This window comes from Silurus meridionalis, chromosome 4, assembly GCF_014805685.1.
Source record: "Silurus meridionalis isolate SWU-2019-XX chromosome 4, ASM1480568v1, whole genome shotgun sequence".
Classification (NCBI taxonomy): domain Eukaryota; kingdom Metazoa; phylum Chordata; class Actinopteri; order Siluriformes; family Siluridae; genus Silurus; species Silurus meridionalis.
This window is the reverse complement of record NC_060887.1, coordinates 25,756,614-25,776,913: the sequence shown is the minus strand read 5'-3', so window position 1 is coordinate 25,776,913 and position 20,300 is coordinate 25,756,614. Positions and strand designations below refer to the sequence as shown.

The 20,300-nt window shown below is 37.6% G+C and overlaps 1 protein-coding gene across 7 annotated transcripts in view; it reads right to left on the bottom strand.

The window, feature by feature from the left end:
* rbms3 (RNA binding motif, single stranded interacting protein) overlaps positions 1 to 20,300 on the bottom strand; it is a 183,484-nt gene that overhangs the window by 25,104 nt on the left and 138,080 nt on the right. For all 7 annotated transcript variants that reach the window (XM_046846545.1, XM_046846546.1, XM_046846547.1 and 4 more), the window contains exons 5-6: positions 16,588 to 16,745; positions 14,359 to 14,438 (exon numbers count right to left, since the gene is read on the bottom strand). In XM_046846545.1, the coding sequence (XP_046702501.1) occupies positions 14,359 to 14,438; positions 16,588 to 16,745 (238 nt within the window). The remainder of the gene's footprint in view (positions 1 to 14,358; positions 14,439 to 16,587; positions 16,746 to 20,300) is intronic.

Genomic DNA, 20,300 nt, shown 5'->3' with positions numbered 1-20,300 from the left:
CATTCTAATGGAAAGGGAGGAAGACACAAGCAGAGGAGTGAGTGAGAGGCGATGGAGAGCGGCTCAAATGAGAAGACGGACATGTGTTTCTAATTGAAAGGATCAGCGTCCAGCTTGCCAGCTCATGCTGTGCTCCCACAGACCCGCAGGTCTCTCTGTGGGCGGTGCACATTCCTGCAGGAGAGAAAGAGGGCGAGTCCGTCATCATTTATCCATCCTCTCACTCTTTCGCCCCAGTCCAAAAGCAACTCTAAGAGGGATTGTGGTGAGAAGATAAAAAAGGTAACCACCAGACAATCCAGATGGGATCTCCTGTTGAGAGCCGCCCAGTTTTTGCCCAAACAAAATTTGTGAAAGTTTTCAGCTTTAATGTAATGTAATTCTTTACCATTTTCACAATGTTCTAAAAACGTATTTAATTTAGAAAAGTAGATAATCCTAATGTTCTTCCAGATGCAACAATGCAGCAAAGGTCACTATAACACAATATACATTACATGAACTGCCATTACATTCAGTGTGCATTATTCCCAATGAATGCCAAGTGTGCCAGGGAAAAGTTCCGTATGACTGAATGGGATGAATCATTTACAAACAAATGTTTGAAATTTTTTTTTAGCTCGATCTTCAAAGAACTTCAATGTTAAGAAAACATCCTGCTAACCTCCTCAGCTGGGCTGAGGTTAGCTGCAGTTGTGCTGGAACAGGGTGTGCTGCACCACATTCAGAATGTGGGAAAAAAATGGTCTTGTTTACCAACAGGCAGTGTGGTGTTTGTCCTGGCACAGTGTGTTCTGTGTGCTCTCATTCTCGGCATGTGTGTGCCGAGGTGTGGGTGGGAGGAGTGTGTGACCCTGACGACGCGGGTGTCTCCACACCGCCCACGCTCTAATAGCAGCCGCTGCATGCCTCTGTTCAAGTGCCAATGCTGCAGAAGACTGCACAAGCTGGGGGCGGGTGGTGAGAGAGAGAGAGAGACAGAGACAGAGACAGAGAGAGAGAGAGAGAGAGAGAGAGAGAGAGAGAGAGAGAGAGAGAGAGAGAGAGAGAGAGAGAGAAAGCACATAGATTCCTCTCTGATTGGAGTGCAAAGTGCCTCTATTGTGGAAAGTACAATACCAGATATATCTAAATGATCCAGAACAGGACAGTCATGAGTACAGATGAATGCAGGCATCTAGGATGGATGTGTCCATATGAACATTTTTTTTACAAGTGCAGTTACATGCCTTAGCCTGATTGTATGTTGCAAACATCTTGAAATATAAACCACAGTGGTGTTCTTGCAACTGCTATTTAATTATTTTTATTTATCCCCTTTCAAAAAAAAAAAAAAAAAACCAACACTCTCACTGTGCTGGAATGCAGGACATATGCTAGACATATGCAAACATTTTTGAAATACATTGCCACATGTTTGCTTTATTAGGAGCATGGAGCTCATTTCCACATTTCCGTGATACAAGATAATATACCTTCAAAAACTCAAAGAAAAAATTACAAAACAGCAAACAAGCACAAGCATGAAGTGCTGAGGGGATGAAAGCTGAATAAAAAATAGCTGAGAGCCATGAATCTGGAAAAAGAGAGAGAGAAAGCGATTTGACCAGAGCCTGGATTTGTTTATTTTGGGGCGAAAGCAGGTAAATACCAGCGGACTGTTTGATATCCACTGACATTGAGAGAGAGAGAGAGAGAGAGAGAGAGAGAGAGAGAGAGAGAGAGAGAGAGAGAGAGAGAGAGAGAAAGATGGGAGATGGCAGACGAGCTGGTGATACACAAAGCAAGAGTGTTAGTGGGCAGAATACAAAGTCTGCATAATCATCTTAGCCTGCCCACTTCCTGCCTTTTAATGGCCTTGCCACTGTTTGTGTGCTGTTGTTTTGAGCTCTGGGCTACAGGGAGATCAGGCTATTGAAATGCACAGAACTGCACTGTGATCTCACTAACTTTACAAGCCTCGCATCAAGCACTTCTCCTTCACCCGGAGAGAAAGAAAGCGACAGACGGCTGGAAGGAGGGTGGGTGGATTGCATTGTTTGTGTCCTCTGTTAAAATGCACTATTCCTTAGCTGAGCCAGACGTGCACTCCATTAGGACGTTGGGTTCACATTGCCCTAAGAGGAAATACATTACCGTCTGCATAAAAAAAAAAAAAAATCACTGGTCATTAAAGAATGAGCTGTCCTGTTCAATTCTCATATGCAGAATAAAGACGACAGCAAAAAGCAAAGCTCTGTTAATCTGGCAGGTCATTGAGGATGAAGATATGTATGTGCCCATGCGTGCTTGCTTGTGTTTGTGTGTGAAATCAAATCAGTCTGATTTAGACATGCATGAGTCATCTAGCAGCTTCAATTAAAGCTTCATAAAGAAAAGCACATTAGGATGTCTTAATGGGCTTCCTCTCAAAGCCTAAATCCCTCTGTTGTTGGCTGCTATCTCCTCCCAGGTCAGGCGCACACACAGCTATTAGAGCACTCGAGATCCGATCGTTTTCACTGAAGGATCATTTTACTCCCACTCTCTCCGCTGTATTAGAATTCTATCTGCTATAAACGTGATAATCTCGGCTCGCCCATGTATGTCACATCGCAGCTAAATCAATCACTTAACCACCAAGGGGAAACACAACGGAAATAAAATAAAACAGCCAAGCAGTTTAAAAATTACTTTTACAGTAGCGCGCATGTACCACATGCGGCTTGCAAAGGATATGAATTGAATTTCTTTTCAAATTTGTGGTGGTTTGTAAAGGTTAATTTAGCATATTGCTACTAATAGCAAATCCAGTGTGGCGTTCACTCAGCTGGAGCAGCCTATGTTAATCAATCAATTATATCGAATTAAAGCATGCTCTTCATAGATCTGTGCAAAGATCCTACGCTTTTCCCTGATCGAACGCTTATTAAATGTAAACAGTGAAATTTACGGGATAATCAACAATACAGCTTTGAATGCCATTTATCATTATTTTGCACTGGAATAGTTAGTTACATGATATCCTAAACTGAATAAAGGCAACTTTAATGATGATACCTGATTGGTAATAAAATTAATAAAATGTATAAAGAAGTCACAAAACCATTCACCATTCAGAAATCTGATATACGGCCATAAATGAACATACTTAACGATATATATATGGTTGCCTTCATGCATCATATTCTAACAAATTACATGTGTAGGATTGTGACCTCAACGTTCATTTTACTTTGCTAGAAATATCTTTTGCAAATATGCCAAAACGTTGGAATAACAACCTTTTTTGACTGTATATGAAAGTTATCTACATTTAAAAGTTAGATTTCATGTTAAAACAAATTGTGTACATGAAGTGAAACATGCATTTTCATGTTGTAATATGAATTGTAACTTTATTACAAAAAAATCAAACTATTGGCCAACTATTTCAGAGACCTCATCAATGTTACATCATTCCACATTTTTGCATTTTTTACTCTGGCTTATTATTATTAAAAGTTGATGTGTCTAGTTTTCTCTCTCCCTTTGACTTTGATATATATATATGACTTATATGATATGTGAGTTTTGAAGTGGACATTATTCTATCATTTTTGACTCCAGTTTGGTACAACCAAGTTCCATATAATAAGAAAAAGTGCAAAATGAAAACTGTACTATGCAATGATAACTTTTGTGAATACATCCCTCACATTTCAGCAACCATTGAAGTGTTTCTTCCCAAGGAATAATACTATAGAAATAAAACTTGTATATATTTTAGAGTCGTCAATGTGCAGCTTGTATAGCAGTATAGATTTACTGTCCTCAAAAAATAACTTAACATACAGCCATTATTGTCTGAATAGCTGCCAACAAAAGCAGATACACCCTAAGTGAACATGTCAAAAGTGTGTCCAAAGTGTCAATATTTGTGTGAGCAACATTGTTATCTAGCACTGCCTTAATCCTCCTGGGCATGGAATTCACCAGAGCTGCACAGGTTGTTGCTGGGTTCCTCTTCGTGACATCATGGAGCTGCTGTATGTTAGACACATTGCCCTTTTCGACTTGAGGATGCCCTCAGGTGTTCAATTGGGTTCAGGTCTGGAGACATAGTTAGCCAATCCATCACCATCAGTTTCCTTAGCAAGGCAGTTGTCATCTTGGTGGAATGTTTGAGGTCATTATTATGTTGAAAACGTCACTTTGGCCCAGTTTCTGAAGGGAGGGCATCATCTTCTGCTTCAGAATGTCACAGTACATGTTGGAATCCATGTTTCCCCTAATAAACCGCAGCTCCCCAGTACTGGCAGCACTCATGCAGCCCCAGAATGAGGCTACCACCACAATGCTTGACTGTAGGCAAGACACAATTTTCTTGGACAGGTTGTCTTCAGCAAACTGTTTGCAGGTTTTCTTGTGAACCAGCATCAGTAGAGGCTTCCTTCTGGGACGATGGCCATGCAAACCGACTTGTTACAGTGTGCGGTATATGGTCTGTGCACTATGCGTATGGGACAAGCAGACCTTTTCTTTTTTATAACCTCTAGTTAAGAGAGAAAAAAACGTCAGTCATGCGTCTGACAGCACTCATGCGTATGTTTTTTAAGCAGCTTCTGCACCTGACGCACAGCACGAGGACTCAACTTTGATCCCCCCTTGCGAGAACTGTTCTGAGTGGAACCTGTCTTGGAAAACCTCTGTATGACCCTGGCCACTGTACTGTAACTCAGTGTTAGGGTGATACTGATCTTCTTATAGCTTAGCCCAACTTTGTAGAGAGCAACAATTCTCAGAGATTCTTTTCCATGAGGTGTCATGTAGAACATCCAGTGGTCAGTATAAGAGAATTGTACTCAAAGCACCACATTTTAACTGCTCGAAAACAAGATAAACAAATTTATATGGTTTTGTCAAACAGACACAACATGAACATGATAAATAGAACATGTGGCTTTGCATGGTTAAGAGATGTAGAGCTGGGATCATTTAGGGTGTACTCACTTTTTTTTCACCAGCTTGTTTCAAATGAATGGCTGTATGTTGAGTTATTTTCAGAGGACAGTAAATCTATACTGCTAGAAAAGCTGCACATTGACTACTCTGAAATATATAAAAGTTTCATTTTTATATTATTGTTCCTTGACAAGGTATGCTAAAACGGCTGGTAGTATTCTATACGCATATATGTGTAATATATATTTGTATTTGGAAAAATAGGTTACATATATAAAAAGTACAAGTATTGGACATATTTCTATATATGTGAAATCCAAACATGAACATGTATGCAATATATGTGCTTTGCATATATTGCTATATATCAGATTTCTGTATGGGACCAGGATATCATCTTTCTAAAGTCCTTCTCAAAGACCGTTCTATGTGGAAACAAAATAAATTTTAAACATATTATCAGATCTAAAAGTAATAGCATAACAGAATGAGACAAAAATTTCATCTTACTTTTGCTGTGAGTTTAAAGGACATTTAGCTGAATCTTAAAACAAGTGAAGAAACTAGAATTCCATGAACATTCTGGACTATCAGACCGGACTATCACTTCTGTTTTTCGTGGTTATGGTAATGTTCCTCTCATATAACATGTATTGTGTGTCTAAAATGAGAACTTACACAAAACGCTGAGTTTAGAGGGTAAGGAAAATTTGGACTGTGTAAAAAAATGCGATTGTTGAAACTTTCCAAAAATAAAAAAGGCCTTGGCTCTTGAGTGGCACAATGGAATAGCATTTGCCAAATTGTTGGGCGCCAAGGGAGCAAAATTGGCCATGCTCTCTGAGTGGGTGGGATGGCATACTCTCTCCCTGTCAATCACATTGACTCTAGCGAATCATGGCCTTTCAAATGTGTAGTGTTGATAACAGAAGACATGCGGAGGCTGGCTTCACATGTCTCGTTGTATGATATGGGAAAGAAGGCAGGTGGGTGGGAGTTGGCAGATGAACAAATTAGGGATATGGGGGAAAAATCTAATTAAAGTTTATAATCATGTGTTCTGGCATGATGAAAGAATGGAGGAATCAGGCAGGCTTAAAATCTGTCCTGAATCAAGGTTATGGGTGTAATAGTGTAAGTGTGTTACTACAGCCATCCAAAAACAGATGGAGGACATGCACCAGCTCGCTTTTGCATTCAAAACCTTTATGGTTAAAAATGATATTCCACGATCCCCTCCACCATCCCATGAGTTATAATGAACCCACACTAACTCAACCACCATAAAGCACAGTTGGATCATGCTTAAACAAGGCCATTCACACCACATGTTATGATCCCTCCTCCCTGTGCACAGCTTGGATTCGTTTAATGTGTGAAAGAACATTTTTGGAAATTCTTAAAATGAGAGCAGAAGGATTTGGCATGCAAACATGCACATGCAGCCAGTTACTGCTCTATTGAGTGCAGGTGTTTTCTCAGTTTCTCAAAAGAGAAAGAGAAAGAGAAAGTTGGATGGAAGCATTCGGAGGGAGAGCACCATGGCCCATTACGCTCGGCAATAAGGCCAGAGAAAGTAAACTGCTTCATTAGCACATCTCTTTACCAGCCCCCTCCTTCAGCCCTCCACTCTGTGAAGTGTGTGCCTTAAACACACTGTCTAAACATCAGACGTCGGTCAGAGTCCAGTGCTCATTAGTGCCTTCGATTACTCGAGAAACCAGCATGCTCTGTCTCGGGCCAGCTGATCCCCATGCAGACACACTGCAAATAGCAAGTCTGTCTGAATAAAACCACTCCTATAGATTATGAAAGGAGTTTATATCCCAAAGGCATTGGATTTTTTTCCAGCATGCCTTTCATGCTTAGGAAATAGAACTATGTGCTTTGATAGTTTGATGTTATCTTATTTTCTATTACCAAATGACTTGAAAATGTGTATTATTATTATTATTTAATTAATTTTTGTTTTTACTTTTGTTGCATCAAGAGCAACAGCACCACCAACAGTTGTACATACAAATACACAGAATGGTAATGACACAAAGCTGGTGCTGCTTTCTTTCTTCCCCAGTCTGTACATCCACATGGTCTTTTATTTCAGCTTCATTTGTGGTCATTTATTTAAGCCTGCTTTATTCTGAGAGCCACAACATGTTATCAGCAGTGATTAAAAAGACATATGTCAAATAGTTTAGCAGGTCTAACAAATTAGATGGAAGATTGCTTTCTTGATAAATAGCTTTTCAAAATGCCTTAGGAGGAGAAACTTGAAATAAACTCTGTCTAATCAAAGTATAAATGAAGGCAGAACAGAACAATAAGATTTGTTTGAATTGAAACAGCTTTTCTGTTTACCATGCTCGCTATTCAGAAGAGACACAGCATGATAACGGACTTGAAACTCAGGAAGTTTAAAAAATAGTGTGTTGTCTATCTGTCTATCACCAAGTGTGTTGCCATGTGGATGCGTAATCTGTTTTATAACTGTGACATAACACCCTGTGCTTTAATGCCCAACCATAAAGGCTTTATAATGTTAATGCTGCATTTCTGATTGTATTATTTAATAATATATTAGCTATTGCATACAGTTTCTTTAGCAGCCATCACTGCTTTTTTTTTTTTCATCAGGGAGTCATCAAAGGTGGTTCGGTTGGATATACGGTGCAGAGTTGCCTGTGTGTGTGGGAAGAGATGAAGAGACGTGAGTCCATTGGCTAGATGAGAACCGTCAGCAGAATTGCAAGGTTGCATGGACCTCCCCAGACAATAACCAGAGGTGTATGTTTGTATGTTTGGGGGTGAGGGGAGAGGGGGTCACAACATTGCTCTGTGGTAATCATTATCTCCCACAGCATCAGCATGTTGTCTGAGTGCATGAGTAATTATGAGAAGTATGTGTGCAGGTCTGATGTCTCCACTGTGGCCTGTTAGAAAAGTCAGCGTAAGCTAGAGCCCAGAAAACGAACTTACACCTGAAGGAAGATAGTGAGAGATAAAGAAAGAGAGAGAGAGAGTATAGAACAAGGAGCACACCCGGTATACCATGACCTTTTCTGTGTCCTTTTACACACACAAAAACAGTAATGATTGCCATGCACATGCTCACTAAAATAAATAGATATAGACTGCATGTCTTAAAACTGTCTATTGCAATCCAATGACCGCTCTATCATGTAGCAGAAATGAGAATGGAGCATGCAGAGGAAGCATCTCTATCAGGCCTGATTTAATAAACTATGCTTCTTTCGAAAGGGACCTTCACTTGTGTACACTACGCTGCGCTTTGACAGAGAGCCGGAACACAAACGCAACAGATCTATCATCATTTTCTAAAGTAGAGCCACATCAGTTCCAGCCGATGCGCAGCAGTCATTCTGTTACACAGAGGCAGGGGGAAAATCAATGAGGCGCTATTTTTGAGCATTAAACCTGGATATCAATAAATGCCGCGTTTCATTTTCAAGGCTGAATCCATTACGGTGCAGGAGGAGGATAGGTTTTATCCCTGACTTAAGAAAGGCAGCATTTTTTTGAGCAGGGTTATAAATCATATCTTGGGACCCTCTTTTGACTTGCTTCTTTTCATCTCAGGAGCTTATTGCAAAACTTTTTTTCCCCCAATATTAATTCCTTCTGCAGCCAAAAAGTATTTGTGTCAACTGACAGCCAGTCACTGGTATGATAACACTTCTTTTATCACCTTGAGCCCTGAATTTAGGCTCTGAAACTTGTGTATAAGTTGCAGACAGACCACATAATCACAGAAATAACCAGAGGTCCTCCTTTTGGTCTGAAGACACTTTGATTTACAACTAAAACACTTGTTGGGTTTTCATACTTTTGAAGAAGCCACTCTGAGTGACTGTGCTGTAACCTACATCATCTAATGGTCAAACATTTGGGCTTGTTTATCAAACTTGTAGTATACTTTCACAACTTTTACAAAACTTTTTTTTAGCTTTCAGAAGGACTGATTTCCAATGTACTCTTGTGTGTTTTTTTACATGCATCTCCTGTTAATTACCAGATGTGTACATGGCACAGTTCATTTGAGATTTTCAACTTGCACAAAACACCATATTTGTCCAAGCAGTGCTAAAATGATGAGTAAACTGTAAAAACCTTTTTTCTCTAAGGTAGAAGTGTAAATTATTTTGATACACATCTACACTAATAAAAAAATATACAGTATAGTATTTAACAGCATGACATCTCTGCAGGCAAATTTTAGAAGCAATAAATTAAGAAAATGTTTTGAAATGAATAGAGAGATTAAAAAATAAAATAAAAAAAAAATATATATATATATATACAGTACAGACCAAAAGTTTGGACACACCTTCTCATTCAAAGAGTTTTCTTTATTTTCATGACTATGAAAATTGTAGATTCACACTGAAGGCATCAAAACTATGAATTAACACATGTGGAATTATATATGGAATTATATACATAACAAAAAAGTGTGAAACAACTGAAAATATGTCATATTGTAGGTTCTTCAAAGTAGCCACCTTTTGCTTTGATTACTGCTTTGCACACATTTTACTGCTTACACGCTTGGCATTCTCTTGATGCCTACTTTGAAGAACCTACAATATGACATATTTTCAGTTCACTTTTTTGTTATGTATATAATTCCACATGTGTTAATTCATAGTTTTGATGCCTTCAGTGTGACTCTACCATTTTCATAGTCATGAAAATAAAGAAAACTCTTTGAATGAGAAGGTGTGTCCAAACTTTTGGTCTGTACTGTATATATATATATATATATATATATATATATATATATATATATATATATATATATATATATATATATACACTCTAACTAGGTGATGATAGACAGCAAGCATTCACACAGAAAAGCATTTTTCTTTTTATTTAGAGCAGAGTGGAAATGTATTTTAGACCACTTTGTCTACACAATAGGGAGTATATTGCACTATAAAGGTATTACAGCTTAATACACACCATATATTATTGGTCACTGCCAGTCTATTGAAACAATGTTCAGCTTTAAAAGAAAATACAGTGATAACAGAACCTACTGTATTTGTACACTGAGTCATTTCAGTGTTTTTTTTCTTTTATAAATGTATAGATGAAAATAAGTATTGATCTTTCTATATTTTCTATATTATTAACATATTCAGTGTTTACAATTGATTACAGTGTGGTATGGCAGCTCCACAGTGTGTGATCGGAAAGCCCTGCAAAGGGTGATGAAATCTGCCCAATGCCTTACTGGCACCCAACTACCTGCCATTGAGCATCTTCACTATAGTATATGTTTGCGCAGAGCAGGTCACATCATCAGGGACCTTTCTTATCCCAATCACTGACTGTTCAACCTCCTTTCATTCAGAAAGAGATACAAGAACATTCAAATCAGAGCATTACAGTGTTAGGACACTAAAGTCTCATTATACTTTACCGCTCTAACTGCCTGTAATCATCACCCAGTTCTGCTTTGTACCTACTGTATCATTTCTGTATAAATATAAAAGTATACACTGGGTAATATTTTGGTACAGTTGTACATAAAATGCACATGTATCCTACAATGTACACTTATATGTATAAAATATATCGGATGTATATAATCAAATTGTAAATCTAAAAATAAGTCTATCCTACATATATTGTGCCTTAGATACATTTTGCATATAATATAATTATTTTTTTTATTAATAGAGCTGTATATAAATATATATTCTTACCGTTACTTGCTTAACAGCTTCTGCATGTTTACACTCATAGCCATAGCCAATATAACCGCACTTAAAATTTTGCAGAATGCTACTGTTTTTACTTCTGGTAGTTGCTAAAGTGCATTTTATTGATACCTGTACTATGAAATGACAGTAAAAGATTCTATCTAAAAGATTTTATCTAAAAGATTCTATCTATCTATCTATCTATCTATCTATCTATCTATCTATCTATCTATCTATCTATCTATCTATCTATCTATCTATCTATCTTAAATATTGCATAGCTAACATTATTAATACAAGATAATTGGATTTCATAAACATCTGTAAAATGTGTATGTGTGTAAAATGTTTTACATATTTGTGTGTGTGTGGATGGAACTGAACTACACCAAAGATTTCAATCTTTTTATGAACTTTTAGGGTTTTCTTGAATGCCACAATTATTGTGTATATGGTTGTATGAAGGATATACAAATAAGTCTGTTCTTATGTAGCTGCTAAAACTGATAAGCATGATTTTATTATGAAGAGGCTTTTAACGCATGTGATATGATCAAAGGGGTCAACAGAGATTTCTGTTTTCCAAACACTCCACCTATTCTGGTTTATCAAGCCTGATAGTAATTACTGACTTGAACTATATATCACTCATGAAAAAAATTGTGTTTGAATGACCCAAGCATGGGTAAAAAACATAGTTTGCAGCAGCTGCATAGTTTTGAAACATGCATTAATATACAGCATATTTAAAGACTGACAAAACCAATTTATAAATGAACTTGCCAAGTCAGTTTTTTTATTGTAGATTTGAGGGAAGAAATTAAAGACAATATGCCACCCCTAACCACAGGGAGCTGTTGGGGAATCTTTTTTTGCTGCATTGTCTGTAATAATGAGATTTTTGACAACTTCAGCACTACATAGCATTCCCAAATGACTGTAATGCACAGAAAATTGAGATTTTTCTATCCGTTCCCAGTATACTCGGTGCCAAAATTTACTCCTTGAACCTTTCATCTGTGTGTGAAAATCCTTAATTACAAACAATCTTCGAGGAAAAAGAAGATCTTAGATAAATGCAATGCAAATGTTTATGCTGGTATACAATATATCATTCAATAAAAATATCTGTATTTTAATGCAGGCATGTTGTTAGAATAAATCTGCCAGGGCAAACCATGACCAAAATATCTGTAATTAGTGTTTCTCCTAGTAAACATGACTGTTTGTTAAATCTGCATGCTGATGCTGAAGTCAGAGGGTAAGACCGATAGAAAAATCCTAGAGCAAGCAGCAATTTAAAAGAACAGTCAGTACAGACAAGTTGAGGGTCTTGAGTTTCATATCTCTAATTGTTTAAATCTTAAAAAAAAAAAAAAAGATGTAGTCTTAATAGTTAATGTTTTCAAACCATACTGTGATTTAACAAAAACATAACACTATAATCATTATGATGTAGATGAAAAAATAAAATAAAATAGCGCTGACCAAATGAACACATTAATAACACATTAACGCAAATTCATTTTAACGGCACAAATTTTTTATTAACGCTCAATTAATGCAATGATTAATCTAATTTTATAAATAAATAATTATAAAACAGCCCAAAATAAAACCTTCAACGCATCACACATTTATTCACCAAAAACGAAATATGAATCACTAAACAATTGTTTTACTAATGCGCCAAGTCTCCATTTGCACCATGATGCACACATCCGGTAATTAAAACGGTCCGTGTGGAAACATAGCAAAAGTTCCGTTTATTGTCCTGATGATTTTCGTAATTTAAAACACAATAATCACTTTAAAATATTTACAAGAATATTTAGTCTTCATGCTCTATGTTGAGTTTGGTTTCACTAATAATAAACATACATTTCAAAAAGCATACTTATTTAACCCTGCCTATGTTGATTAGTGTATTAAAAACCTGAAAAGTATTAATTTAAGGTACATTTAAAACAGATAAAAAAGAGGGAGTTAAATTGCGATTAATCACGAGCGAACTCATGACAATCGTGCGATTAATCACAATTGAATATTTTATTTGATTGACAGCCCTAAAAAAACCCAAAAAGGTTATTGTTGGAATATTGCTTTGGCAAAAAAAAATAAAACACTTCAGGGAGTAGTGTGTTTCTTGGAATAGTGCACCACATGTCACTAATTATTGTTCTATAACAGCATTATAAGCATGTTATATTCATGCTTAAGAGAAGTAGTGTTATAATCCCTATAATAGAAACAATATTGCATTTAGTGCTATGTGGATATTAGCCACATAACCCTTCTTTACTAGCATGCATGCTACTGCTCGAAATGTCCCATTACAATGCAAAGTGATTGTTCATTTTATTAATATTTGTTTATTTCATTCAGTTTTGAGACTGAAACAACTCTCAAAAAACAATGCCTTAACCAGTGAGCTACCCCTTTCCCAAATAATCCATACTGACATACAGAAACTAAGGTTACTCGGTAAACCTGATATTTCCAGGTTTTATTCCGGGAAACTGTATCACTTGCTTAGACAATTGAGAAACAGCAATGCTCTAAACATAACAAAGATTTCGTCTTGCCTGTGGGATGGCTGGTTTGATACGTGACACATAGGTGTACGCAAAACACAAACGCAGGCACTCACAGATATACACACACACACACACACACACACACACACACACACACACACACACACACACACACACTCACTCACAAGCACACACACACACTCACTCACAAGCACACACATAAAGGCAGTAAATTGGAGGTTGACAGAAATGGGAGGAGGTTGCAGGCAAGGAGTCTTTTAGAGAGAGAGAGAGAGAGAGAGAGAGAGAGAGAGAGAGAGAGAGAGAGAGAGAGAGAGAGAGAGAGAAGAGAAGAGAAGAGAAGAGAAATGAAGAAGCTATCCATCATCCACCTGCCTCTGCCTTTGACACTGGGCGTCACAGTACACATTGCAAATTATACAGCTACTGCCAGAGTCACAGCCTATGCTCTCTCCTTCTCTGTCTCACTGTCTTGTGCTCTGTCTCTTTCTCTCTTTTTATTTCCCTTCTGCTCTGCCATATGCATTTTTTTGCTTTCTGTGAAAATAAACAGATACAAACATACATGCAGAGATCACAGCTATACACACATATGTTGTTTTTTATTTGTATTCTGCTCTACCTGTAGACAAAACTCCATGAGCTTAGAAATAAAAGCCTACTCCTGCACTGCAAAACACATCATGGACCTCCAGAAAAACCACATTGGAAGGTATAGTTGGTCTGTCTGTCTTTTTTTTTTTTATAATTGAGGACAGTGACATTATTGTCCAATAAAAGGTTGTGTTCAATAAACTGTAAAACTGGACTAAATCACCATGATCACATAGACATTTGCCATAATCACATGGGAACTACATGGACTTTGCCATATCAGCATTTAAACTTACATAAATGCATTAACAAAGCATCTTAGTACTGAATGTAAACACCAGTCAGTGTGTCAGTGTGCAGTTGGAGGGCGTTAGAGAGCTCAGCAATCCAGCCTCCTCTCTCTACAGGGAATGAGGTCAAATGCATTGCCTAAGGACACGAGGACACAGGTAGCATTTACACATTTGGGATTTGATCTCTGAACCTCTGCAGTGTTTTAACGATACACCATTGTTCAGTTGTAGTGCAGAGCAGCATTCAGCTGTCAGTCTTACCTGGCACTCCTGGAGGGGTTTTGAGGAACTTGCCATTGAAATGCTGAATCACCACATCACATTTCTCAGTGGACTCCATCCTGAGAAGCCAAAAGGGGAGAGAAAGAGAGAGGTTTAGGAGATTTGTGATCATTCTAACTCTCTAAAGTAAATCAGCTTCGAATCTGTTCTGCAGTTCAGACTATTTTAACACTAATCTCATACTAGTGTATGCCACCTATAATGAAATGTACAGTAAATTCCATGTAGTTCACTGGAAGATTTAGAGAATACAGTACAGTGTGTCAAACACAGAACCAGAGCACCACAGCAGTGTTGAAATCAGAAGTGTTGATAACATTTCTGTACAGCAGCCCAGAAAATAATGCTGGCTACAAGACAGGTCTCATTTTTATATTAATGTGCTCCTTTAAGTGTCATTTGTCATTTCTATAGTAGCAATTAACTCCAAGAGACATTATTAATCTTAAAATTTGAATCTAACAACAAGGATTATTAAAGTGCAGTTATTTAACAGAGAAAAGGAAATTATCATGGAATGGTTTTGAGGAAAAAAGAACAGACAAAACTGTTTTGCAACATAAAATTAATCTATATTTGAAGAAATAGTATGATGTGTCATACTTTAATAAACTTAAAATCGGTCATAATCTGTAATTTGATTTGAATTACAGAGACAATGTGATAGGGTAAAATAATAGAACCACCTTAACTGATTATTTAAAAACCACAAATCCAATTATGCTTTATTCCACACGTTTTTATAGGTACTGTAGATCTGATAGAATCAATGAAATAACCCACCATCCAGCACGAGCTGGATAACTTGCTCAACATTTCTGCAGTGAAAGTTTGGTTGTTTTTTTCCAATTAAATCAAAAACCATGCACTTTATCTATTTCATTAACAACAGTTATTCTGAAATGCAGAATCTTATTATCTGCTACAAAATCCCCCTCCTCTCAGGTTCATGATTTGACGAGTTTGTGCAAAACATGTCTGGCACTACACAGTTAATTTGTTCTGTTAATGCAATACACTATGCAGGTAGTAAAATGCATGTTTCATATTTGTCACTGTGATCACCCTAGATGTTTATGTCTAATAAAACCTTATATCTAAATATACCACATCTATATCTTACATTTAATCCGGATATTAAAATACAAAGCACATCTTCAACATATTTATTCACTGAAGCCATTGTTGCATTTCATTCTTGACCTTTTCATGCACAGATTCTCAACCCTTTGTTCAAATACAGAACAGAATATCCTATAAACATCACTTTCCCTCCTTTTATTAAAACTGCTGTGAGTCAACATCAGGTTGACATTATTTATACTGTTGACATCATTTACATTTGTTTTGGAGTTATTAAGCTTCAATTACAATTAAATTGAACCTTTATAAGTTCATAATGATAGTAGTTAATGATAATAATAAACACCTAATGACAGCGGTTTATTACAAACTTGGTAAATTCGAGGGAAAAAAACGCCTTTGTTCACAGAGGTCTACATAAGCTAGACAGAACCATTTGGTCTAGAATTGTATAAATGCAGGCAATTTGAGACACAGGTCATGATTCGGTCTAATTGATAGGAGGTGGTGATAAAAATAGTGCATTTGGAAAAGCGATATACTGATTTCTAAAGGCATTTTTCAATGTCGAGACAGATAAACATAGCATTTAAAAGATACTGTAGAAAGAGAGCGAGAGCAAGAGAGCGAGAGAGAGAGAGAGAGAGAGAGAGAGAGAGAGATAGAGATAAAGAGAGAGAGAAAGCATGCAGAGGTTATTTAATGTTTGTCTCTTGCATTTAGCTCTGCTCTCTAGTGTGTTTGCACTGTTCTGTGAGGCCCCATTCAGCTCTGTTCACCCAATCATGGCTGAATGGCTAATTGGTTGGCTGGTGTGCACTCACACATACACACACACACACACACACACACACTGAGTGAGTGGTGGAGCGTGAGTCTCTGCTGGGATCTCTTACACAGCCAGTGACCCTGAACACCAGCCAACACACCCCACACACGCCACAGGGAGGAAAGTGAGAGAGAGAGAGAAATGACAGAAAGCAAAGAAATTAAGAAAAAAAAAGACAAAGAAAGAAAGCTGTTCATACACATTCATAATTCAAGCATTTGAAGCCGTTCTGCACCATTCAGTATTTAGGTTAATGGCACACACATGAGCTAGTTTGTGTCTGTGTCCATGGATACCTGGCAAAGCCAACTCCTCGGCTGACTCCACTGGCATCCCGTAGTATCCTTGTGGAGATGACATGGCCAAAGGGCTTAAGCATGTTCTCCAGCTCTTGCTCATCCATGGACACAGGCAGGTTGGAGATGTACAGGTTAGTGGGATCCTGCTCCTGTTGCTGTGAACACACACACACAATTTAGGTGAAATCAAACAGAACTTTGTATAATGCTCTCATTAATACTAATATACCATCAATTTCTATACTGATTGTTCGGTTGCATTACAGTTTTAACTTGATATAAGTTACTGAACTTTAAGAAATCATTAGTGCAGAATAACCACGTGTTTTACCACCCGCTTTAAAAAAAAAACGCATTCTTGGCCAGCCTTGCTGTCTTCAAGCTCATAGCTGGTTTAATGTTCAAACTGCCAGGTTTTTGTTTTGAGACCTAACACATTTTTCTGGTTTTTTAGCATAATTGTCCCCCTGCACTCTGTAGTGGATAGAGGGATGGAGGGATAAAAGGGCAGCAGGGGAGGGGAGAGGTTGCAGAAAGTGAAAGCTGTGTGGAAATAGGGAACAGGGAGAGATGGAGAGATTGTGTGCTGTTCTACACATACACATCAACCTTCAGCTGCTGGAATTTCACCGCTGTAGTAAGAACCTCTCGCAATGAGAGTGTGAGCTTTAGTTAATAGAGGACTGGCAGAAGAAAAGCCTGGGTGTGAGTGTCAAGAGTTTAAGGAGGGAGTGTGTGTGTGTGCAAAAGAAATAGAGAAAGAGAGATGGAAAGGAAGATGAAGGAAGAGATATACATTGAGAGATTCTAATTTTACCTGCACTAGATTCTATGCTTAAGCCTGGAATGTTCTGGACTTTTTCACCACTAAATTTTTAACTCTTAACCAGGAAAAGGAAATGGGTCCCAGCACCAAAAAAAAAGTCCCAGCACCAAAAGTACAACTGTTTTGGAACTGAGAATTAGTGTCATCAGCAGATTTTAAGGAAGTGTAGTGAAAAGGGAACAATGATTATACATTCTGCAAGTATTTTATGACTTAATATTCACAGTGTTTGAAAAATATAGACATTAATGTTTCTCCAGCTAATAATATTGCATCAAAATTGTAAAAATGTCTACAAATACAAAAGTCTATAAAAAAAAAAAAAAAAAAGTTTTCTAAACACCCAGAAGAACTTGACAGATTGCAAATCTTCGAAAAACAAAGATTTCTACAAATCATAACAGTTAAAAAGTGTTCTATAAATTCTGAATTGTTTGTTTGGATATATCTACGTGACCACCATTTCAATAAGACCTGAGTTATGGCAAAGGTTTTTCAGATGATTTTTTAATATAAGCAAAAATAAATACTGCTACTGTAAATCCATTGTACAAGGAAGAAACAAGAGAAAGAATACAGTGTGAAAGAATTGGATCAATACTGCTGATGCTAACACCTACAGTACTACCTGTTGGCAGCTACAGTACACACTTGAAGCTGCAAGTAACAAAATGTCTTGTGCCAGCCTCCTGTCTTTAATGGCTGTGTTTTGTATACATGTTGAAGTATGAGAGTGTTTAAACATTTGCGATTAGAGGTAGGCCTTGTAAAATCCTCCACAGTTGTTATTACCTTTAAGCTCTGCATTAGTAAACACACACATCCGATTACATCATGGTTCAGTTGTTAAACGGTTTGAAAAGTGGCCTGTTTCTAAAAAAAAAAAAAAGAAATTGGTTTTCTGACCAAGCCGGTGCTGACCTCTGTGAAAAGAGAGAGAGAGAGAGAGAGAGAGAGAGAGAGAGAGAGAGAGATAGAAAGAGATGTATAATTGTATGACAGAAACAGACAGTTCTGTCCATCCCTTTGAAGCCCGGGTTTGAACATATGTGACAGTGGGCCTTGACACAAAAGAGAAGGTGACAAATCAAGAAATGGGCTTGCAAGATGAGGTGTGCTGGCTTAAAAAAAGAGGGCACAGTCTATATAGAAAGGGAGAAACCTGGCAGGAGATCGAGAAAAAATATCAAGTTAGAGGGCAAGCAAGAGAAATGGAGAACTGAAGCAAAGCAGAGTGTGAGAGGGCGGATGGAAAGGGGTTAGTGAGAATGATAGCTTCCTGCTGTGAGTTAAGAGTGCTATTTGACTGTTCATGTCTGCAATGCGAGCTGGTAAAGGTTCAAATGCAGACCAGCCCTGCAGGCGACAATTACTTCTTTTTTTAACTGACTGTGATTAAAAGAGCAATAGCGCGGCTTTTTTATGCCGTGCAAAATGGCATAGTATTCTTCAGGCCAACTGCTCCCTCCACCCACTCTCTCTATCTCCAATACAGTGACATAAAGCACCTCATTAATAATTATATTAGATCCAGGGCTTTCTAGGAAAAAAAAAAAAAGAGTAAAAAAAAAAAATTTCACATAATTTTCCAGTCTATTCAAATCTGAGGCTTGGAGAAGAGTGACAGGTTGGAGGGTCGTGGCAGTTATGAGGAATGGAAACACTTTCTGAATGTCAATATCAAAAAAAGAGTGTAGAATTTCCAAAAGAACTGACATTGGCAAAAGTATGAATGATTCATAAATCTGAAATGAAAAACACCACCTTCTCCCAGAGGATCTGAGAACAAGATTAAAAATGGTTTGAGTTATGCCAGGCTTTGGAAAAAAAGCTTTTTGATATTAATCCAAAATATTCCAGCATGATCATGCTTTGGTTTATGTCTTGTGTGATCTTATGTCAGTATTTTAAAGAAGTGCAAGTGAAGTAAATGTGTGTAGGTTCAGATCATCGCCTGAAGAAAACTGTTTCTGTTTCTCCTGCACTCTGAGCTTTGGCTTGCATGTGCTTCACCTAGACATATACTATAAACAGCAACTTCAATCTAGGGGTAGAAAGAGAATTCCTAACTCATCCAATTCTAAAATGCTGCCCCTGGCATAAATAGGGTTAACCCTTTCTGCTGTTGTAAGAACTCAAAAGAAATCATGTTTATGCGTGTGTGTGTGTGTGTGTGTGTGTGTGTGTGTGTGTGTGTGTGTGTTTAATCCTGTCATGTATCAAGCCATGAGTATGGATATTTTAGTTGACACCTCCCCCCATACACACTCACACTACTAAGAGCATCAGATCAAACATGCTGTCCAGTGGATCTGACATGTAGCACACATGGGATCGATCAGGACTATCCATTTACCGCACACACACACATACACACACACACACACACACACACACACACACACACACACACACACACACCTCTCAGGCCTGATTTTTTTTTTTACAATATCAGCATGTGTAAATCATAGCAAAAACCTTTTGACAATATATTTGGAATTGTCCCCAGTAGTTTTGCCCTTTAATATTTATACAGCAAAACCAATCCAATATCAGTGTAAGCAAGTGGTAAAAAACAGTAGTCATGACTACACATCCTGACAGCATTAAAAAGCACTAGGGCAAGGTGGGCTTATATTTAAAAATAATTTCACAGATTGCAAAAGTCAAACTGTCCTTGCCTTCATAACTGTCTGTGTGTGTGTTTGAGGAGATTTCAGTAAGCATCTGCGAATGTCATAAGAGCATGCGCATCAGCTGGACCTCTCTCTGCACTGACCGGCCTGCCTGCTCTCATTTTAATCTTCATTAATCACTCACTACACACGGTATCACCGCTTCCTCAAGTAAACAGGTCTACTTACAATGATAGAACATGTCCTTG